Source organism: Hemitrygon akajei, chromosome 1 (assembly GCF_048418815.1).
Source record: "Hemitrygon akajei chromosome 1, sHemAka1.3, whole genome shotgun sequence".
NCBI classification, from domain to species: domain Eukaryota; kingdom Metazoa; phylum Chordata; class Chondrichthyes; order Myliobatiformes; family Dasyatidae; genus Hemitrygon; species Hemitrygon akajei.
The window spans coordinates 6,619,492-6,641,911 of record NC_133124.1 but is presented as its reverse complement, the minus strand read 5'-3'; the positions used below and the strand labels follow the sequence as shown (position 1 = coordinate 6,641,911).

Genomic DNA, 22,420 nt, shown 5'->3' with positions numbered 1-22,420 from the left:
ACCGGAGAGGGAGGGGCCGGGTTGGGTCGGGAAGCCCTTCAATCATTGTAATAGTGAATACCCCTGGAAACCCGGGCAGCAGAGCAGGAACAGTAGGGAGAGGATTGGCTGTGAAAACAAAGAATGAAAGTGCATCAAGCAGTTTATTCTTCTAATTTGTAAAATTATGAATAAAGTTTATTCTGATTTTTAAAAAAAGTATGAATAAAATAGATTATGTAGTCATTAAGTCATTGATGCTTGTGGGGTGTTTTGCTGTGTTTAAATTGACTGTAATAAGAGCAATCACTGGATTTACAAAAAGTGTTTGAGAATATCAGAAAGGTTTCATTTACATATCATTTCTTTTGACTGGTATTCTCAAATTCAGATCTATTGATTTTGGCAAAATCAGGTTTTGGAAACTAAATGCAACTTTCATTTTGTGCCTTGACTTGTGTTTAGCAATGGTAATCGAGGGTGAACTTCTAGGCAGCACTGTGCATGTTGATGATTTACCTCGTAGTTCAGAACTTTTTCTGGTGTCAGTGAAGAAATACAATGGAACTTGTGTCTTGATAGCAAGTGGCGAAGCTGTAACGAGTATCAGCATGAATACTGTGTTAGTGGCTTATGCAATATGTTAAAGTACAGAACTGACTGAAAGATTGCAGAAGTTGGGCAAATCTCTGAATACTCCAGTGGCTGGTAATTTCTTTTAATGATGCACATTCCAGGTCATGGATGGGAGTGCAGCAAAGAACGCTGTGGGGAAGCCAGAAATGAAGATTATGCCTGTCAGTGCTCTGAAGACTGCATGAGTAGAGGAGATTGCTGTACCAATTATAAAGTTACATGCAAAGGTAATCTCAGCCTGTTACATTGCAAGAAGCTAAATGTGGCCCAGTCACGAACATGAGAAAATCTGCAGATGTTGGAAATCCAAGCCCCACACCCACTCGTTAGGCTTGAGTCCACACCAGGAAGCAGAGGTGTCTCTGGCAGTCCCACTGATTGCTACTGCATTAGGCCATCCTCACCTTACCGTGACTTCCACACGTGCGCTTTAATGCATCTCTGACTTCCAGTAAAATCTCCCTCCTCTGAGAGTTGGGGAAGTACAGAAGGTGGATAATTGAATGGTTGGTTGTTTACTAATGAGGCCCACTGTTTTAATGCAGACTTTAATTAGTCATCGAATACCAGAATACCTCCAGCCAACTCGTCAGTGCGGAGCTGTTGTTCTGCCAAATCTCATTGATCTGCACCTGGACCTCCCTAACCCTGCCATCCACGTACTTATCCAAATGTCTCTTAAAAATTTAAATCAAACCGTATCCATCAGCTCATTCCATACTCTCATGACCCTCTGAGTGAAGAAGTTCCCCACAATGTTCCCTTTAAGCAGTTCACCTTTCACCCTAAACCTATGACCTCCAGTTGGAGTATCACTTAACCTCAGTGGAAAAGCCTGATTGCCTTTATCCATTCTGTGTCCCTCTATCTATAATTTTGTATACCTCTATCAAATCTCCCCTCAATCTCCAACACTCCGGGGAATAAAGCCCTAATCTATTTAACCTTTCCTGATAACTCAGGTCCTCAAGTCCTATCAAAATCCTTGTAAATTTGTTCTGTTCAACTTTGCTGTCGTTTATTACTGCTCCTGTAGGTTTGTTCAGTTTTTCTATTATTTTCTATAGCCGGGGGGCAGTAGTGGGGATAAACTCCAACTACTTATTAAATGTTCCCAATGGCGTGTGTCTCAAATAGCCTCTGACAACCAAGTCCAGCTCCTGACCTTCACGTGTGGCTTAGCTACTAAGCCCAGCAGAACCATTTCTACTGACAAGGGAAGGGACAGAGGCGGGTTACTGGCACCTTAAAACCAGTCACTTTGGGCAGATGAACCTGCAACATGGGCAAAAGCTTGCTCTCCACATCATACTGCCCCGGTTGGCGTACCTAGACAACTAGGATGCAATATCTACGGCCAGCCCCAAATAATGGAGGGCCTGTATTAGTGGAATAGGGAAATTAGTGCCTTTGGATGCTTCCATTATTGAAGTCACAATTATTTGAAGCCAGGCAAATTCATTTAAACATGAGCTCTTATCATTTGTAGCTTCCAGTTTGGTAATTTTATATGGTAGTGGTTGGAATATCATTGGCCTTTACAAATGCATTTATTTATTTAGCGATGCAGCACAGAATTGGCCGTTCTGACCCCTTGAACCACGCCACCCAGCGTCCCCCAACATTCCCGATTAATCTAGTCAAAGTAAAATTATTATCCGAGTACGTACTCGTCACCGCATGCAGCCCAGAGATTCTGCTTTTCTGCAGGCATACTCAGCAAATCTATAGGACGGTGACTGTAAGTAGGATCAATGGACAACAAACTGCAGGTGGAAATAACAATAAATAACGAGCATGACATAACAAGATAGAAGAGTCCTTAAATGAGTATAGTTATTCTCTTTTGTTCAAGAGCCTGATGGCTGAGGGGTAGTAACTGTCTTGAACCTGATGAACTGAGTCCTGAGGCTCCCATACCTTCTACTTGATGGCAGCAGCCAGAAAAGTGTATGGCCTGGGTGGTGGGGATCTTCGATGGATGCCACTTTCCTACGGCAGCATTTCATGTAGATGTGCTCAATGGCTGGAAGGGTTTTACCCGTGATGTACTGGGCCGAATCCACTACCTTTTGTAGGATTTTCCGCTCAAAGGCATGGGTGTTCCCATACCAGGCTGTAATGCAGCCGGTCAGCACACTTTCCACTTACACATCTATAGAAGTTTGCCAAGGTTTTTGATGACATGCTGAACCATTGGAGACTCCTGGGGAAGTAGAGGCGCTGTTGTGCTTTCCTCACAATTATATTTATATAACCACCACTTTACCATGCCACAAGAGATCTGTTTAAGAAAATTACTAAGAATGGGTAACATATCTTAATGGTTATTAATTAGTTCGATTCTAGTGTTCTCTGTAAGGAGTTCTCTGTGCACCCTCAGCCTTTGGTTTCCTTCTGGTCTACAATCAGTTGACATTGAGTGAGAGGTTGTTGCTATTACACCACTCAGCTGAATTTTCAATGTCTTTGGACAGTGGGAGGAATCTGGAAACTGGAATCTGGAAACACTCCAAGGGCGAGGGTGCACAGAGACTCCTTGCAGAAAACACTAGAATTGAACTCCGAGCTCTGACGGCCCGAGCTGTAATATTGTCATGCTAACCGCCGCACCGCACTACCATAGCGCCCCCACTTGCCTTGCCGTGGTAAATGAGATTTCATTTTGGAGCATTTGGATGCTAATATTGTCTGGTTTGAATATGATTGCTCCTTTACGGTTTTTTGACGTAATAGATATGTTTGAAAAACAATTTGAGTGTTTTAAAATATTAAAAAAAATAATAACCATTAAGATATGTAATCCATTTTTAGTAATTTTCTTAAATAGATCTCTTGTGGCATGGTAAAGTAGTGGTTAGCACAATGCTTTACAGTACCAGTGACCTGTGTTCAGTTCCAGAATCTGTATGACCTTGTGAGATTCCTCTGGGTGCTCCAGTTTCCTCCCATGTTCCAAAAACGCACTGGTTAGTGGGTTAATTGGTCATTATAAACTGAATGAAATGGATTAAATTGGGGGATTGCTGCACAGCATGGCTCGAAGGGCCAGGCGGGCCTACTCCACGTAGTATGTTAATAAATAAATAAATAGAAGAAAGTGTATAATAAATAGACAAATGAATTGCCCTAATTTTCATTCTTAATTGAAAAGAAGATGATATACAGATTAACTTCTTAGTTGTAATCTCTTTTCTCTTTGGAATTCATGAAAACCAATCAGTAATTTACATATGACAGTAGCTTAGATTTCATTCTGCTTTTTCTAAGGTGAATTATCATTTGTCAATTATGTCATGAACTCTCTCACCAGGTGAGATACGTTGGGTCAATGAAGATTGTGAAGATTTGAAAACACTGGATTGTCCAGCAGGGTATGCAGAAACCTGTTTTTCTCTTTGCAAGCTTTTCTCTTATGTCTGTAGAAAGTTATTCTCTCTGAGGATAGGTTGAGTGAGCTGGGGCTTTTCTCTTTGGATGGACAGAAGATGAGAGGTGACTCAGTAGAGGTGTACAAGATGATAGACACAAATAGAGTGGACAACCAGAGACCTTTTCCCAGGGTTGAAATGGCTAATCCGAGGAGGCATAATTTTAAGTGGTTGGGGGAATGTATAGGGGAGATGTTGGAGGTATATTTTTTACACCGAGTGTTGTGTGTTTGTGAAACACACTGCCATGGGTGGTGGGAGAGGCACATTTAAGAGGCTCTTAGATAGGCACATGGAGGATAGAGGAATGGAGGGTTAGGTGGGAGGGAAGGGTTAGATTGATCTTAGAGTATGTCAAAAAGTCAGCTCAATGTTGTGCCTGCACTGTGCTGTGATGTTCTGTGTTCTAGAAACCAAAGTGAACACCTCTAATTAAGTTGATTAGTTTGGAAACTCTACACTTGGTTGGCATAGTTGAGCAAACTTTTGATTGCTAGAGGTTTGGTAATGTATTCAACTGTAATCTCTTTCCTTTTGAATTTAGAATTGGTGACCACAGGACATATCACACCATAGCACCCTGCATTTTACCAGTAATCAATTTGAAATTTAGCTTTCCAGTACAAACTTAGTCCAAAATTTTGTTTTGAACTGTTCTTTTTTTGTTGCTGCTCAACCTGTTTGGAAATGTCAAATATTTCCTGAACCAGTAGAAATGGACATTGGTTTAAAACGTAGGTTTTGTTTAAGAACTGTCTGAAACTATATGCCTTCATAAATTACATTTCTTACTAGATAGATCAACTGTTACAGCTAAATGGTATTAGGAATAATGGCCATCTATTTTTTCTGCACTTTATATGCTTTCATAAATTATATTTCTTTCTAGAAAGAACAACTACTACAGCTAAATGAGGTGAGGTGAGGGCCTCCGAGAGTCAGAGTTGACGATGGGTATTGCCTCCTAGTTGTCTTGATACGCAAGCCAGGGCAGTACGATATGGAGAGCAAGCTGTTGCCCATGTAGCAAGCTCCCCCTCTCCTCACAGCTGATCAACCCAAAGGAACAACAGAGACAGACATAGTTTGACACCAGCGGTGTTGCAGGTGTTGCCAGTCAACATTGAACTCAATGTAGGACTGCCTTAGGTGCTCCAGCTCTGGAATTTTCCCTCGGGGTTTACCCCTGAAGTCTTTCCCATCAGGGGTTATAGCTGCAAGGCAGCGGAGGTCTGAGATCACAAGATCTGAGTTTTCCCCCTAGATGAGCTGCCAACCGTGGCTGATGAGTCCCTCTGCCCAAAGCGACTGGTTTTAAGTCGCCAGTAACCCACTTTTGCCCCTTCTCCTGTCATTAGAAATAGTTCCACTGGGCTTGGTCGCTAAGCCACATGTGAAGGCCGGGTGCTGGACTTGTCAGAGGCTAGTTGAGGCACACATCACTGAGAGCATTTAATAGGTAGTGAGAGCTCGTTCCTATTACCACCACTGACTATAACAACCTTAAGGAACCAGCTAAATGATAATTAGGAATAGTGGCCACTGAATTTTCTAATATGGTAGCTGTATTTTGAAAGTGCAGAGGAAATGGGCGGCACTGTAACTATAGCAGTTTGTCCACGAGTGATTGGAAGATCGTAGTTCGGTTTCCACTGCTGTTTGTTGTTTTTCCCATAACCACGTGCTCCAGTTTCCTCCCAAATTCCAAAAATGGCATGTGGGTTAGAGTGGGCAGGCTGTGTTGGTGCTGGAAGCATGCTCACACTTGTGGACTGCCCCCAGCACATCGGGAACGATGTACTTCACTGTATATTTTGATGTACGTGTGACAAATCTCGCTCTCTAATGATGTTGGGGTGTTTTCCTTGATGTGCAAACATCCAGTTTAAGTTTTTGGATAATAACCTTTGATTTACAAATTATTGCTCTTTCAAAACATTTTCCAGCAACCCAAACTTTGCGTAAATTGAGGAGTCTTTTTCCTTCTTACTGCCCGTTACACCACTGGCGTTTAAGGCAGATGCTGCAGCTCTGGGGATGTTCCTCCATCGTGTCAGTGACTTCCCCTCAGTTTTCACTACTGTCAGTCATGCAATGCCAGGGTGGAGACTCGGGAATACCGTTGCACTCAGATGTAGAAAGATTCTTCATTGATGTTTCCATAGCAGTTTTGTTTGACCAGTCAGGGTTGTTAGCCTTGAACTGAACCTCCTAACCTGGAGGACCAGTGGACCACTCTTAGTCTGGCCTCTGCCCTTTGACCTGTTTGCCATTGGTGACCGTACCAAGAGCCAAAGCATAAAGCCCTGACTCCAGCCAACATTGCAAGCCTCCAAGCCCTATGACAAGGTTCTGGTCCTCTTGGAGGAGATCGAGGAATGGTTGTACTTCAAGTCCCTGAGTGTAATTAGAGAGATAAGAGAGAGATGAGCTTTATTTCTCACGTGCATCAAAACATACTGTGAAATATGGTGTTTTGTGTCAACGACTAACACAGTCCGAGGATTGGGCTGCCATGTGTCTGGCACCAACATAGTATGCTTACAGCTCAGTAGCCCCAACTTGTACATTTTAGAAATGTGGGAGGACATTGGAGCCCCTGGAAGAATCTCGGGTCATGGGGAGAATTTACAAACTCCTTCCGGGCAGTGGCAGAATTGAAACCCAACTGGTGTTTGCTGATGTTGTAAGGCGATATGCTATGGTACCATGCTGCCATTAGTAGCGTAAGATAACTTATTTAGTAGTAATTAAAATGGCTATTGTCTTGATCTTTCTCTTAACATGAATGCATTGTATGTTGTAGCTTTGTTCGTCCCCCACTGATCATTTTCTCTGTGGATGGCTTTCGTGCTTCGTATATGAAGAAAGGCAGCAAGGTCATGCCCAACATTGAGAAACTGAGTAAGGCTTCAATTACATTTCATTTCCACTCCGCTTTTTGCGTATTAAAAGAAGGGATATTTGTGAAATGTTGATCAGATTGAGTTGAATCAAATTCAGACTTGGGAATTCTGAATGAATTTATGCTCCTATAGTTCAAAGCAGCTTGGTTTGGAGAAGTTCTGTGATTTGTACTGTCCTTTCAGAAGCTCAGTTATAAACTTAGGAAGTCATAAAGTTGTGCAACACAGAAGCCGATCTTTTTGTAACATGCATAAAATGTTGGAGGAGCCTAACAGGCCAGGCCACATCTGTGGAGATGATGCTTCGGGCCGAGACCCAAAACGTCACCTTTCAGCCCAACTCACCCACGCTGACCAGGCTAATTCCCATAAACTCTTCTTGAGCTTCCAGCCGGGTCCAGGTGTCGATCATAATTGACAAACTCTGTCATCTTCATCGGGGATGATGCCCAGGTAGGTCTAGTCCGGTGGTATATATACTCAACTTCCATCGTCCTTCCCTCCTGATTGGTTAGTCCTCAACCCATCAGGTTTCTGCTGTCTCACCTTGTTTAAAATTGTATTCCAGTTTTTACTTGGAGCGAGACCTTCGTCTTTGTTGAAATTCTTATTCTTTACTCTTATTTCAATGGCTTCCTTCACCAGGCGGTCCCAAAAGTTATTGGCATGGTACAGTAGTTTTGTACCATCAAAGTCAATCCTGTGGTTGTTGTGTATGCTACCACTGATACCACTGATTTCTCCGGGTAACCCAAATGGACAGACCTGCTATCTGCCAATGGCATTTGGGACTGTCAGGAGAAGGAAACCATTGGAATAAGACAGTGGAAACCTGATTGGTTGGGGACTAACCAGTCAGGAGGGAAGGATGATGGGAGCTGAGTATATATGTCACTGGACTAGATGTGCCTGGACATCATCCCTGATGAAGATGGAAGAGTTTGTCATCGAAGCGTCGGTTAAAATTGACACCTGGACCCAGCTGGAGGCCCAAGAGGAGTTTACGTGTCATATATGCCGGGAGAGCACAAGATCCTTTTTCAAGCTAGTCCTATGTACCCACATTTAACCCTATGTACCCACATTTAACCCAATGTTCTCTAAACTTTTCCTATCCATTAATCCATCCAAAGGTCTTTTAAATCTTTTAACCTCTAACTTCATATAATTATATACTGATTATAACTCTTTGTAATTGTTGAATAGTTTCTTGTTGCATGTCGAGCTCTGACCAGCACAGCACAGGAAATTCCTAATACATGTAAATGTATATGGCGAATAAAGGTGATGCTTGTTGCTTCATATGCTGTTATCATACTTGCCTCAACCATTTCCTCTGGCAGCTCATTCCATAAAAGCACCATCCTCTGTGAAGAAGTTGCCCCTGTTAAATATTTCTTATCTCACTTTTAACCTATGCCCTCTACTTTCTGATTCACTTTTATAGAAAATCTACAGCACAATACAGGCCCTTCAGCCCACAATGCTGTGCTGAACACGTACTTATTTTAGAAATTACCTAGGGTTACTCATAGCTCCCTATTTTTCTAAACTCCATGTACCTATCCAGGAGTCTGTTAAAAGACCCTATCGTTTCTGCCTCCACCACCGCTGCTGGCAACCCATTCCATGCACTCACCGCTCCCTGCGTTTATAAAAAAAAAAGCTTACCCCTGACATCTCTTATTTCCAAGCACATTAAAACTGCCCTCTCGTGCTAGCCATTCCAGCCCTGGTCAAAAGCCTCTGACTATCCACACGATCAATGCCTCTCATCATATACACCTCTATCAGGTCACATCTCATCCTCCCTCGCTCCAAGGAGAAAAGGCCAAGTTCACTCAACCTATTCTCATAAGGCATGCTCCCCAATTCAGGCAACATCCTTGTAAATCTCCTCTGCATCCTTTCTATAGTTTCCACATCCTTCCTGTAGTGAGGTGACCAGAACTGAGCACAGTACTCCAAGTGGGATCTGACCAGGGTCCTATATACCTGTACCTCTTGGCTCTTGGTCACCTTTTACTTCTCAGTCACCCTTTCCTGGGGTGACTGTGTGGATTCATCCTATCCATGCTCCTTGCGATTTTATACATCACTATAAGGTAAAGGTTTGATCTCTGTGATGTCTGGAAGCAACTGATGGTGGATATTCAAATGAAATGATTGTTGCTTACACAGACATGGCTGCTACATACAGTTCTGAACTGCAAAGACACAAATGGCTCATTATTAAATAGTATTGAAACCATTTAATTATTAAGAAGAATGCATTCATTTTAATGTACATGTTCTATGCACTTAAATGTTGCAAATACCTCAATACCTTAGCCTTAATACCTCCTTGTCCAATTGGATCCTCAATTTCCTCACTTGCAGACAGTTTGGATTGGCAGTGAAATCCCCTCCACAATCTCCATCAGCAGAGCTACACCATAAGGCTGTGTGTTAGCCTCCTGCTCTACTCACTTTATACGTGTGACTGTAAGGCAAAGCACAGCTCCAATGCCAGATTAAGTCTGCTGACGACACCACTCTCGTTGGCCAACTCAAAGGTGATAACAAGCCGGCATAGAGGAGGGAGATTGAAAATCTGGCTGAGTGGTGCCACAACAACATCTTACTTAATGTCTACATGACCAAGAATTTGATTATAGACTTCAGGAGAAAGAAACCAGAGGTCCATGAGTCAGTCCTCATCGGGGGATCAGAGGTGGAGGGGATCAGCAACTTTAAATTCCTTGCTGTTATCATTTCAGAGGATCTGTCCTGAGACAGACATCTGTGGTTAGACTTTGATTAGAGGCATAGAATCATCGAACATTGCAGCACAGAAACAGTCCCTTCAGCCCATCTAGTCCATGCTGAACTCTTAATCTGCCTACTCCCATCAACCTGCACCCGGACTGTAGCCCTCCATACCCCTCCCATCCATGTTCCTATCCAAACCTATCTTCAATGTTGAATGGAGACCACATCCACCACTTCTAGCAGAGGTGTTTGATTTCCTAGCTTCTTTAAGACTGTTCAGTTGATGGTGAAGAGTCTTCTGCATTTAAGAAAGTGTTGTAAGGAAGAGATAAATTTGAAAATCCCAGTAAACTTTGCAAAATTTCCCCAAAAAACTGGAACTAATAAATTCTGAGTTGATTCGGACTGACTCCAGCACCATGAATGGTGCATTTTAAAAATTGGGATCCACTCCAAATTTTAAAAAAATTGGTCCGGTTTAGTGTAAAGCTCTCTCTAAATCCTAATCAGCTTTGAATAATGACATATCTATGTATGGCAGCTGCTATTAAATGTAAAACATATCGTGCCCTTTCCCTCCACCCACCTCCAGGGTGATAAATAATCGACTGTTAAAGAGTTGACCTGTTAAACTGAGGCTGTTGACTTGAAAGATCCTAAAGGAATTCTTGCTAATAAGCAAAGTGGCGATCTTTACTTCGCACATCTACTTGATCACGTTCTATTCTCCATGGTTCTTCTAGCAGAGACCAATGTTGTGCAAGACATCACTAAAGTTGCTTTACTTTTTTATTAATGACCTGTACCCGGATCACAGGCCTCCATTCCCCTCCTATCCATTTACCCATACAACCTTCTCTTAAATGTTGAAATCAAGCTCACACCACCACCCCTGCTGGCAACTCATTCCACACTCTCACCACCCTCTGAGTGAAGAAACTCCCTCTCGACTTCCCTTAAATATTTCACGTTTCCCTCTTAACCCGTGACCACTAGTTCTAGTCCCACCCATCCTCAGTGGAAAAAGCCTGCTTGCATTTAACTTGGCTAGACCCCTCAGAATCGTATATCATCATTGTTATTTTGTGCTGTGTCATATAATGTAGCCGATCATGGTGACCATGATTGTTCTCAGCAATTTTTTCTACAGAGGTGGTTGCCATCACTGCCTCTGGGCAGTGTCTTTACAAGACGGGTGACCCCAGCCATTATCAATACTCTTCAGAGATTGTCTGCTTGGTGTTAGTGGTTGCATAGCCAGGACTTGTGATATGCACCATCCACCATCTGCTCCCATGGCTCCTGTGATCCTGACTGGGAGTGAGGGGCTAAGCGGGAGCTGTACCTTGCCCAAGGGCGACCCGCCAGCTGGTGAAGGGAGCACCTTACACTTAGTTTGGTAGAGATGTATGGTACCTCCACTCTATACAATCAGAGGTATTGCTTCTGAAATTTAAAAAACAGAAAACAAATAACAGAGGTTCTACTTTTGAAAATTAGAAACTATTCCCTGATCTCCACCTCACCACCCAATTTCAGAGGAAAAAGCTGCTTGCATTTATTGTAACTGTAGCCCTCATAATTTTGTGTACATCTGTCAAATCTCCCCTCATTCTCCTACGCTTTAGGGAATAAAGTCAACCAATTCAACCTTTCCCTATAACTCAGGTCTTCAGATCCCGGCGACATCCTTGTAAATTTTCTGGACACTCTTTCAATCTTATCAAAATCTTTGCTATACGTAGGATTCTGGCAATGGGCAGGTAGACGTTCCACTGATACATTTTCAGGCCTCATTTTTTTGAGAGATGAGAGGGGAGATGTTTCATCGTAAGTTTCCAATTCAGTATACCCAGATAGTCTTGTTGGTTCCTATGGAAAGTGATGAATGTTTTCAAGTAGGAAAGAGTTAAACTACATGTAAATGTCTTTCACTGGATTTGCATGAAGAAGTACAACATTCACAAGCAAAGTCAAACAAATCTGTGGTTTGAATCAAGCCTTGTTCTCTTTGAAAACCCAAAAATAACATTAGTAGCAATTGGAGAAAGCAGAACTCTCTGTCTCTACAGTAACTGCATAAAAAGTGTATTTTTTATTGCTCCATGTTATATGGTAAGATGTGGCTATGTTAGGGTAACTAAAACCATCAAAATAGAAAAGGCTTTTCAGACACTGGGTTAGAGACTGATGATGTGATCAATGTTCCCTTTAAATGGTTCCGCACAGACTAGATGGGCCAAAGGGTGTATTTCTATGCTGCACCTTTCTATGACACTAACTTTTTTCTACAGCAGCGAGGACCAACCACTGCTCTGAGTAGGATATATTTGTACCGCCGAAAATTGCAACACTTTAATAAAACATTATTTTAAAGAAAATTCTATCTGCATGGCAACAACGACTGTGTGCGTGGGAGCATTTCAGTTACAGTGTGGCTGTGCAGGTTAGAGGGAACAGTGTATGTGATTGTGTAAATGTCTGACAGTGGCTCAGCAGCGAGTTTGAAATGTCTCCTAATTTTGATTTCCGTTGACTTAAAAAGTATCAGGAGGTATGTGAGAGGACTGCGTGTGTGGGAGGGATGGGGCTTGATTTGCTGCTCATAAACACAAGAGCTTCTGCAGATGCTGGAAATCCACAGCAACTCACGCAAAATGCTGGAGGAGCTCAGCAGGTCAGGCAGCGTCTATGGAAATGAACGAACAGTCAACGATTCGGGCCCAGGCCCTTTCTCAGGACTGGAAAGGAAGGGGAAAGATACCAGAATAAAAATGTTGGGGGAGGGGAAGGAGGATAGATAAAAGGTGATTGGTGAAGCCAGGTGGGTGGGAAAGGTAACAGGCTGGAGAGGAAGGACGTGATAGGAGAGGAGGGTGGACCATAGCAGAAAGGGAAGGGGGAGAGGCACCGAGGGAGGTGAGAAGAGGTAGGAGGCCAAAGAGGGGTGGAGAAGGGAATTTTTTTTACTGGAAGGAGAAATTGATATTCATGCCATCAGGTTGGAGGCTACCCGGACAGAGTATAAGGTGTTGCTGCTGTTGCTTTGTCACTTGGTGTGTTCTGTGTTCTCTGCTGAGCATTGTGGGCAGGCTTTGTCAGCACCAGAATGTGTGGCAACACTTGTGCATTGCCACCAGCATACCCTCGAGCGTGTTGGTTGTTAATGCAAACGGCACATTTCACTATGATTCGATGTACGTATGTGTGATAAATAAATCTAAATCTGATTTTGTGAAATAGACTATTGCAGAGATACCCTGATACTTAATTCTTTGAAGTAAATGGTAAAATTATTAGCATATAGCTTGTTGCTTAAAAATTTTATTTGGTAACTATTTTGCCTACTTAGTTTGCCATTTCTATAGTTGAAAGGGTTTAGGCTTTGCATGGATATAACACATTTAATAACTTCCAGATGCAAATTTAACGTGCTGCTCTGATCATAAATTCTGCAAGAACTTGATGAAAGAAATCCGGTTAGAGAGTATTTCCAAATGTAACAAAGTTTACTTTGCAAGTTTATCACTGAAGAATAACATCAAACCTCAGCTGTATATTCTGTGGTAGCTTTTAGAACTTCACGAGTGCTTATTTCCCACAGATGTCAAATATTATAACCCTGTTTTTTTTTCTACATAATGTTTGTTTTTAATTAGGATCTTGTGGAACTCATGCCCCCTACATGAGGCCAGTTTATCCAACAAAAACCTTCCCCAATATGTATACTCTTGCTACTGTAAGTACTACATTTATAAAGCTTTTGCTCCACTTTGAGAAAGTTAGTTTCTTTATTGCCTGACAAATCAATTTATAAACATTTAAACTGAGTAATTTTTGATTTCTGCATTTTTTAAATAATACAAACCTTCATTCCAAATTGCTGCTGATCACCTGTCATGTGATGGCTACGTATTTGACATGATGACACTTGGTTAAAAACAGCTAAGAATGTACCATAATATATTCCTTCATTTGTGGTAATTTAGGCAGTGTATTTGAAAAGGAGACAGGAACATACAGTCAGAAGTTGGTTCGTTTGTTAAATTCTGTTTGTGTTGTATGACGTAGACGAACATGATCTTTCCATGACCATGACTGTTCTTGGCAAATTTTTCTACAGAAGTGGTTTGCCATTGCCTTCTTCTGGTCAGTGTCTCTACAACACAGCTGCCCCCAGCCACTATCAATACTCTTCAGAGTTTGTCTGCCTGGCGTCGGTGGTTGCATAACCAGGACTTGTGATGTGCACCAGCTGCTCATGTGACGACCTGCTCCTATGGCTTCAGGTGACCCTGATCGGGTGGGGGGATCTAAGCAGGTGGCACACCTTGCTCAAGGATTACCTGCAGGCTAGCGGAGGGAAGGAGTCTTGTAGAGACACTGCCCAGAAGAAGGCAACAACAAAGCATTTCTGTTTATATTAAAAAAATAGCCAAAAACAATCTAAGTCAAGGAAAGACCATGGCATACGACAAAGCACATAATGATGATGATGTATAAAGTTTTGAAAGCAAAAGGAAAAATAAATCATTTCTAAGGTGAGGAACTTTAACTTTTTTTTGGTTTTTCATTGAGTACTGCTCTGACAAGCCTGATTTTAAACTAATCTGTGTTAAAGTGCTACAATACTGTAGGCACTGTGTACTCAGGGGAAATAAAATCTCTGAGATTCATTAAAGGCAGTTTTGTTGATGTTAACATCTCAGTACTTTGCTCCATCCCCTCACTAATTTTTACTCTTTGAGCACATTCTGCACTCTAGGTTTTGAAATTGTTGAATAATCAAAGCATTCAAAGCTGAAATACAGGGGGAAAACGTAATTTCATAAGACAAAGGAGTGGAATTAGGCTATTCTGCTCCTACAGCTCACCATGGCTGATCCATTAACCCTCTCAGCCCCATTTTTCTGGCTCTCCCAATAAACACAGGAGGTTCGACAGATGCTGGAAATCTGGAGCAGCACACAAAATGCTGGAAGAACTCAGCAAGTCAGGCAGCATCTGTGGAAATGAATGAACACATCAGTGCAAAAGTCCTAGCTGTATATGTAGCTAGGGTGCCTAAGACCTTTTGTCAACCTGGAGCGGAGAGCGAGTTTGTAAATTTGGCAGGAGGAAAGGATGTTGGGAGTGGTGAGGATGAAGTGCAGTGCTGAGGGAGCGGTATAGAACAGGTGGCAGAGAAGGAGTGCCACGGGCACACCCAGCCCTGAGACACCAGGCAAGGTCATTTGATTCTAAACAATTGCTTTATTGATCATTACAGAATGTCTCTGATGCCTCCCGCTCTCTCCCCTCTCCCTTCCCCTTTCCCAAACATGATTCTCCGCTCTCTGTCCCCTTCCCACTCTCGGTCCACAAATAGAGACCCATTTTAGAATCGGGCTTATCGTCATCCACGTGTGCCATGAAATTTGCTTTTTTTTTGCAGGAGCAGTACAATGTAATACATAAAATTACTACAGTACTCTGCAAAAGTCTTGGGCTCCCTCGTTGTATACGTATAGTGCCTAAGGCTTTTGCAACTAAACACAAATACTTGTTTTCTTACTTTTGTCAATGCATAACTAAATGAGGAAGAGAGTGTTCCAGTTTTAAGTTGCTACATATAGATTCTAAATATACAGTTTCTCTTGTTAAGTGATTGTGTAAAAACTCTGTACTTTCTGACTATCAAAGAGCATATTTAATGAATGCATTTTTGTTTTTCATACAAAGGGACTTTATCCTGAATCGCACGGAATTGTTGGAAACTTAATGTATGACCCTGTGTTTGATGCCAACTTCAGCCTTCGGAGCAGAGAAAAATTCAATCCTCGATGGTGGGGAGGACAGCCAGTAAGTTCTATTGCTTTTCAGTTGGAAACCTTGGGAGAGGGTAGTAGTACAGTACGTCCCTATCCATCTATCAGTGAAAACACTGTTAATGTTTCAGAAACTAATTAAGGAAAGGAAAGATTTTAAATGAGCTAACCAATAAATAAAACATGAAGTGAGTGCTTTATTTTTGCTGATTTGTTCTGAAATAATTAATCCATAAATTTAAATAGTTGAATTAATTATGCTCTTATAAAAACTTAAAAGGCAATCTTATCACACTGGTGACATTCTCTCTTAGCCAGGAGGCATAACTCATGTCAGCCATTATCAGACTATTTGCTTTTGAATAATGGCATCCCTCCCGATCATCTTTTCCTATCCTGAAAGCACCTCACTCAAAGTTCAACACAAATTATTCAAAGTACCTATTTTTTTTTTGGAGGATTTCTGTAAGAACCAAAAATCCTACAAAGAGCAGTGGGTACTGCCCAGTCCAACACAGGCCAAGCCTTCCCCATCATTGATCAAACACGGATTGTTGTCACAGGAATACAGATCCATCATCAGGGACTCCCTTCACCCAGGTCATGCTCTCTTCTCATTGCTGCCATTAGAAAGGAGGTACATGAGCCTCAGGACTCACGCCACCAGGCTCAGGAACAGTTATTACCCCTCAGCCATCAGGCTCTTGAACCAAAAGGGATAACTTCACCCAACTTCACTTGACCCATCACTGAAATGTTTCCACAACTTATGGACTCACTTTCAAGGATCCACCATCTCATGTTCTTGATATTTAATGTTATTTATTATTATATTGCAGTTTGTTGTCTTGTGAACACTGGTTTAATGCCTAGTTGGTGGAGTCTTTCATTGACTCTGTTCTGGTTAATATTCAGTCATGGATTTATTGTGTATGCCCACAAGAAAATGAATGTCAGGTTTGTATACGGTGGTATGCTTGTACTTTGACAATAAATTTACCACATACTGCCTAGAGATACTTTTTCTTGTAGGCATTTACAGTAAATGCAAATAAAATGCAATAGAATCAATGAAACACTACACAGTCTGAAAACCAATGTGTAAAAGAAAACAAACTGTGTAAATACAGGAAAAAAACAATAAGTAAATAAATAAAAAGTCAGGATTCAAGAATTAATCTCACTCCAGAATGGAAGTGTAAAGGATAATGAAATAATTATAACCCTGGATCTGATGCGGCACAAAAAGTCAAAATACAATTAAGAAAATAATAATAAAAACACAGTAAGTATATAAGATAGCTGAAATACATTGATACACGTCCCTACTCTATCTATCTCTAATAAGATTTAGTTATTTAGTCCGTCCGTCTTGCTGGAACCTGCATGGGATTATCAGCATTAGAAGCAGGAGTGTAAATAAAGAGTTAAATGTGATTCCTCCTGGTACGTTGTAAAATAAATGGAAATTTGAAGACACAGTGGTGTCAGCTTGGAATGTGACAATCGTCTGGAGATGTGCACGAGTGCACGTCCCTGAGATTGATCATTATTATTCTGTGCCCTGACATATGACGTAGGCAATCACAGTCTCATAAACCACGAATGCTCTTGCTAAATTTTTCTACAGAAGTGGTTTGCCATTGCCTTCTTCTGGGTAGTGTCCTTACACGATGGGTGAGCCCAGCCATTATCAATACTCTTCAGGGATTGTCTGCCTGGTGCTAGTGGTCACATAACCAGGATGTGATCTGCACCAGCTGCTCATACAACCATCCACCACCTGCTTCTTTGGCTTCATGTGACCCTGATCAGGAGTGGGGTTAGAGAGGGACTAAGCTGGTGCTACGCCTTGCCCAAGGGTGATCTGCAGGCTAGTGGAGGGAAGGAGCACCTTACACCTCCTTTGTGTCTCAACCCCGCCATCCTCTTGCTCAGGAATCTGGGCAAATTCCCCAGGTCTTCTTTGAGTTATATCATGGGATCTGAGACAGCAAGTGGGTCTCAGTTCAGTGAGGCATCTCTGATGACCCAGTGCTGATACGTCAGCTGAGAATGATTTGGAAACCATGGATGGAAATGATCAATTATGCCTACTGTCCCCATCCAGCAGTCTCACTTTGATCTGATTTGGGCACAGTCGGTTGCCTTTGCATGCTTCTCTAGAAAGGCAAATGCATCAAGCAGAAAGGAATGCTGTTAAGACCATAAGACAGAGAAGGCCATTCAGCCCATTGAGGATACTCCACCATTTAATCATGGCTGATTTTGCTTTTTGTCCTCAACCCTATTCTCCAGCCTTTTGCCTCTGCCATCAGATTTATGGACAGTACATGCACACCACCTTGTTTTTTTTAATATATTATTGAAATTTATAGTAATTATAATGTATTACACTGTATTACATAAATCATAGAACATTACAGCACAGTAATGGCCCATAATGTGCTGATCATTAAACCTACTCTAAGATCAATCTAACCCTTCCCTCCAAAGTAACCCTCCATTTTTCTATCACTCATGTGTCTTTTGAAGAGCTTCTTGCACGCCCCTAATGTATCTGCCTCTACCACCACCCCTGACAGGGTGTTCAACACTTTCACCATTCTCTGATATCCACCCTTATATTTTCCTCCAATCATAGAATCATAAAAAAGTACAACAGAGACACAGGCCCTTCATCCCATCTAGTCCATGCCAAACCACTTAAACTGCCCACTTCCATGGTCTGTACCCCTACCATCCATGTACCTATTCAAACTTCTCTTGTGTTGCAATCAAACCCGCATCCACTACTTGCGCTGCAGTTCATTCCACACTCACACTACCCTCTGAGTGGTTCCCTCTCCGTTTCCCCTTAAATATTTCACCTTTCACCCTTAACCCATGACCTTTCGTTCCAGTCAGTGGAAAAAGCCTGCTTGCATTTACCCCTCATATTTTGCATACCTCTATCAAATCTCCCATCAGTCTTCTATGTTCCAAGGAGTACAGTCCTAACCTATTCAATCTTTCCTTATAACTCAGCTCCTTCAGACCCAGCAACATCCTTGTAAATTTTCTCTGTACTCTTTCAACCTTATTTACATCTTTCCTGTAGGTAGGTGAGCAGAACTGCATACAACACTCCCAATTAGGCCTCACCAATGCCTTGTACAATTTCAACATAGCATCCCATCTCCTGTGCTCAGTACATAGATTTATGAAGGCCAATGTGCCAAAAGCTTTCTTTATACAACCCTGTTTACCTGTGATGCCACTTTCATCCTAAAATTATATTCATAAGACATACGAGCAGAATGAGGCCACTCAGCTCACTGAGTCTTCTCCACCATTCAACCATTATGAGGAGAATTGCCCTGATCTATCCCACCCCTGTCAGGGCATTCCACAGACCCACCACTCTCTGCGTAAAGACATCCCCCTTATACCTTCCTCCAGTCTTCAAATTTGTTGACTACTCTGAGTTGTATGTCAGTAGAAGACAACAGCTTCTCTTGGAATACAGTGTTGATCTGGTGAGACACAAGGCCACAACAACCAGAACCAGGAAACATAGAATACAGAACATGATGGTACGTTACATGCCCTTCAGCCCATGATGTTGTGCCGACCTTTTAACCTACTAACCCTTCCCTTCAACATAGCCCTCCATTTTTCTGTCATCCATGACATACATGACAAATCTCATGACATACGTCAGTGGTGATAAATCTGATTCAGATTCTGTTCACCATAACCCCCGTACTAATCAAAAACCTATCAATCTGCCTCAAATACACCCAGTGACTTGGCATTCACTGTCCTCTGTGACAACGAATTCCACAGATTCAGCACCTTCTGGCTCAGAAGTTGCCCCCAAGTTCCTCTGAAGTTGTAGTGTGTACCAATGAGCAATGGCCATTTCATGGAGTTATTTCATCATAAGGCTGGGACTTCCTACCTTGCAAATGCCTTTGACTCATGGACATTAACAGATTAAGATGGGATCCACCACATGCTAATCTCCCCTTCTTCCAAAATTGAATGAATATACATTATACAACATAGGGGGATTGGTAAACACACAGTACACTGCAGATGCTGTGGTCAAATCAACACATACAAACAAGCTGGAGGAACTCAGCAGGTTGGGCAGCATCCGTGGAAATGAGCAGGCAGCTGATTCCTGCTGCTGTCTGTAAGGAGTTTGTACGTTCTACCCGTAACTCTGTGGGCTTCCTCGGGTTTTCTCCCACATTCCAAAGATGTATGGGTGAGAGTTGGTGAATTGTTGATGCTGGAAGCATGGTGGCCCTTGTGCGTTGTCCAGCACAATCCCTGCTGGTTTGATACAAATGACTTGTCTCACTGTTTGCTTCATGTGGTGAATAAAACCAATCTCGTTAACTTTTAATCCTGCTACGTTAGCTGTTTAATGTTTTCCTAAACAATAATGCCTGATTCCTTATCTTTCACCTGTTAGATCTGGGTAACAACTGAGAATCAAGGAGTAAAGCCTGGTACCTTTTTCTGGCCTGTGTAAGTATTTATTCTCTTTTATTGACATGCCAAGGTGTTTTAATTGAAGTTCTTTGATAATACATGGCTTTGCCACAGAAAGAGAGTTCAGTGCACCAGATTTCTGGGAGTTCACATCACGGATGAACTCACCTGGTCCCTTAATATCACCTTCCTGAGCAAGAAGGCACAGCAATGCCTCCACTTGAGGCAAGTGAGGCTTCCCCCCGCCCCACCCCATCTTAACTGAATTTGACAGGAGCACCATTGAGAGCATCCTGAGAAGCTGCATCTCAACATGAGTCTAGATCAGAGAAGAGTACCCAGACAGTGGAAAACATCTTGTATTGTCCCGGTACCGAAGAAACCACAACCAAAGGAGTTGAATGACTTCAGACCTGTTGCCTTGACGTCGCACGTGATGAAGACCATGGAGCAGCTGATAATACAGAATCTGAGGCCACAAACCAGGCACGCCCGGGATCCGCTTCAGTTTGCGTATAAGGAGAAGGTGGGAGTGGAGGATGCTATCACGTATTTGCTGCACAAATCACTCTCTCACCTAGATGGGGTCAGTTGTGCTGTGAGGATTACATTCCTTGACTTCTCTAGTGCCTTTAACACCATCCAGCCCAAGATCTTAAAGCACAAACTAACGGAGATGGGAGTAGACTCTCACATGGTGGATTGGATAGTGGACTACTTGACAGATAGACCTCAGTATGTGCGGTTGGGAGACTGTAGGTCTGACACAGTGGTCAGCAGCACAGGAGCGCCACAGGGAACCGTACTCTCTCCGGTCCTGTTCACCCTGTACACATCTGACTTCCAATATAACTCGGAGTCCTGCCATGTGCAGAAGTTCGCTGATGACACGGCCATAGTGGGGTGTGTCAGGAATGGACAGGAGGAGGAGTATAGGAAACTGATACAGGACTTTGTGATATGGTGCAACTCAAACTACCTGCGTCTCAATGTCACCAAGACCAAGGAGATGGTGGTGGACTTTAGGAGATCTAGGCCTCATATGGAGCCAGTGATCATTAATGGAGAATGTGTGGAGCAGGTTAAGACCTACAAGTATCTGGGAGTACAGTTGGACGAGAAGCTAGACTGGACTGCCAACACAGATGCCTTGTGCAGGAAGGCACAGAGTCGACTGTACTTCCTTAGAAGGTTGGCGTCATTCAATGTCTGCAGTGAGATGCTGAAGATGTTCTATAGGTCAGTTGTTGAGAGCGCCCTCTTCTTTGTGGTGGCGTGTTGGGGAGGAAGCATTAAGAAGAAGGACGCCTCACGTCTTAATAAGCTGATAAGGAAGGCGGGCTCTGTCGTGGGCAAAGTACTGGAGAGTTTAACATCGGTAGCTGAGCGAAGGGCGCTGAGTAGGCTACGGTCAATTATGGAAAACCCTGAACATCCTCTACATAGCACCATCCAGAGACAGAGAAGCAGTTTCAGCGACAGGTTACTGTCGATGCAATGCTCCTCAGACAGGATGAAGAGGTCAATACTCCCCAATGCCATTAGGCTTTACAATTCAACTGCCAGGACTTAAGAACTTTTTTTTAAAGCTATTATTAATGCTTTTTGAGTTAGTGATTTAGATGCATATCATATTATTACTGAGTTAAGTATTGTATGTAATGAGTTTTTGCTACAACAAGTGTATGGGACATTGGAAAAAATGTTGAATTTCCCCATGGGGATGAATAAAGTATCTATCTATCTATCTATCTATCTATCTGGTATGGGAGCAGTTGAGCATTGGACCAGAAGTCCCTACAAAGGACTGTGAGAACGACAGAGAGGATCATAAGGGTCTCCCTACCATCTGTTGAGGACGTTTATCAGGAACACTCTGTATGCAGGGCCCTTAGTATTAAGGATCCCACCCATCCATCCAGCATCCTCTTTGACTTTCTACCATCAGGCACGAGACTCTGATGCATAAAAACGAGAATGATCAGGATGAGAAACAGTTTCTTCCCCCAGGCCATTAGGCTTCTGAACCCCAGGTCGCCGTATATTTAAACTGTCACTGGTTAATCTGTTCTATACCTGACAATACTTAAATAGAAAAAGTAAAGTGCATGAATTATGTGTAATTCATCTGTAGATTTTATCCTTACTTTCCAAAGTTATTGTGTGTTATTTGTGTTACGTGTACTACTTTGCTTTACAACCAGACCTGGAGAAATGTTTCATTTGGCCGTCTACAGGTATATACTTGAAGGAAAATAAACCCGACTTAACCTGAAGACTTAATCCGTGAATCCCCCAATTAAATAAAATTGAGACATAATATGTGAATGCATTTCAGATGTAATATTCTGTCAAATTTTTGTCAATTTAATGGTATCGGTAGATTTTTAATATATATATATTTTTTTGTGTTGGCGCGTGGCCA

The 22,420-nt window shown here is 42.3% G+C and overlaps 1 protein-coding gene across 5 annotated transcripts in view; it reads left to right on the top strand.

Moving 5' to 3' along the window:
- enpp2 (ectonucleotide pyrophosphatase/phosphodiesterase 2) overlaps positions 1–22,420 on the top strand; it is a 174,160-nt gene that overhangs the window by 53,807 nt on the left and 97,933 nt on the right. For all 5 annotated transcript variants that reach the window (XM_073028615.1, XM_073028813.1, XM_073028533.1 and 2 more), the window contains 6 exons: positions 717–842; positions 3,929–3,989; positions 6,853–6,950; positions 13,363–13,442; positions 15,425–15,544; positions 19,976–20,031. In XM_073028615.1, the coding sequence (XP_072884716.1) occupies positions 717–842; positions 3,929–3,989; positions 6,853–6,950; positions 13,363–13,442; positions 15,425–15,544; positions 19,976–20,031 (541 nt within the window). The remainder of the gene's footprint in view (positions 1–716; positions 843–3,928; positions 3,990–6,852; positions 6,951–13,362; positions 13,443–15,424; positions 15,545–19,975; positions 20,032–22,420) is intronic.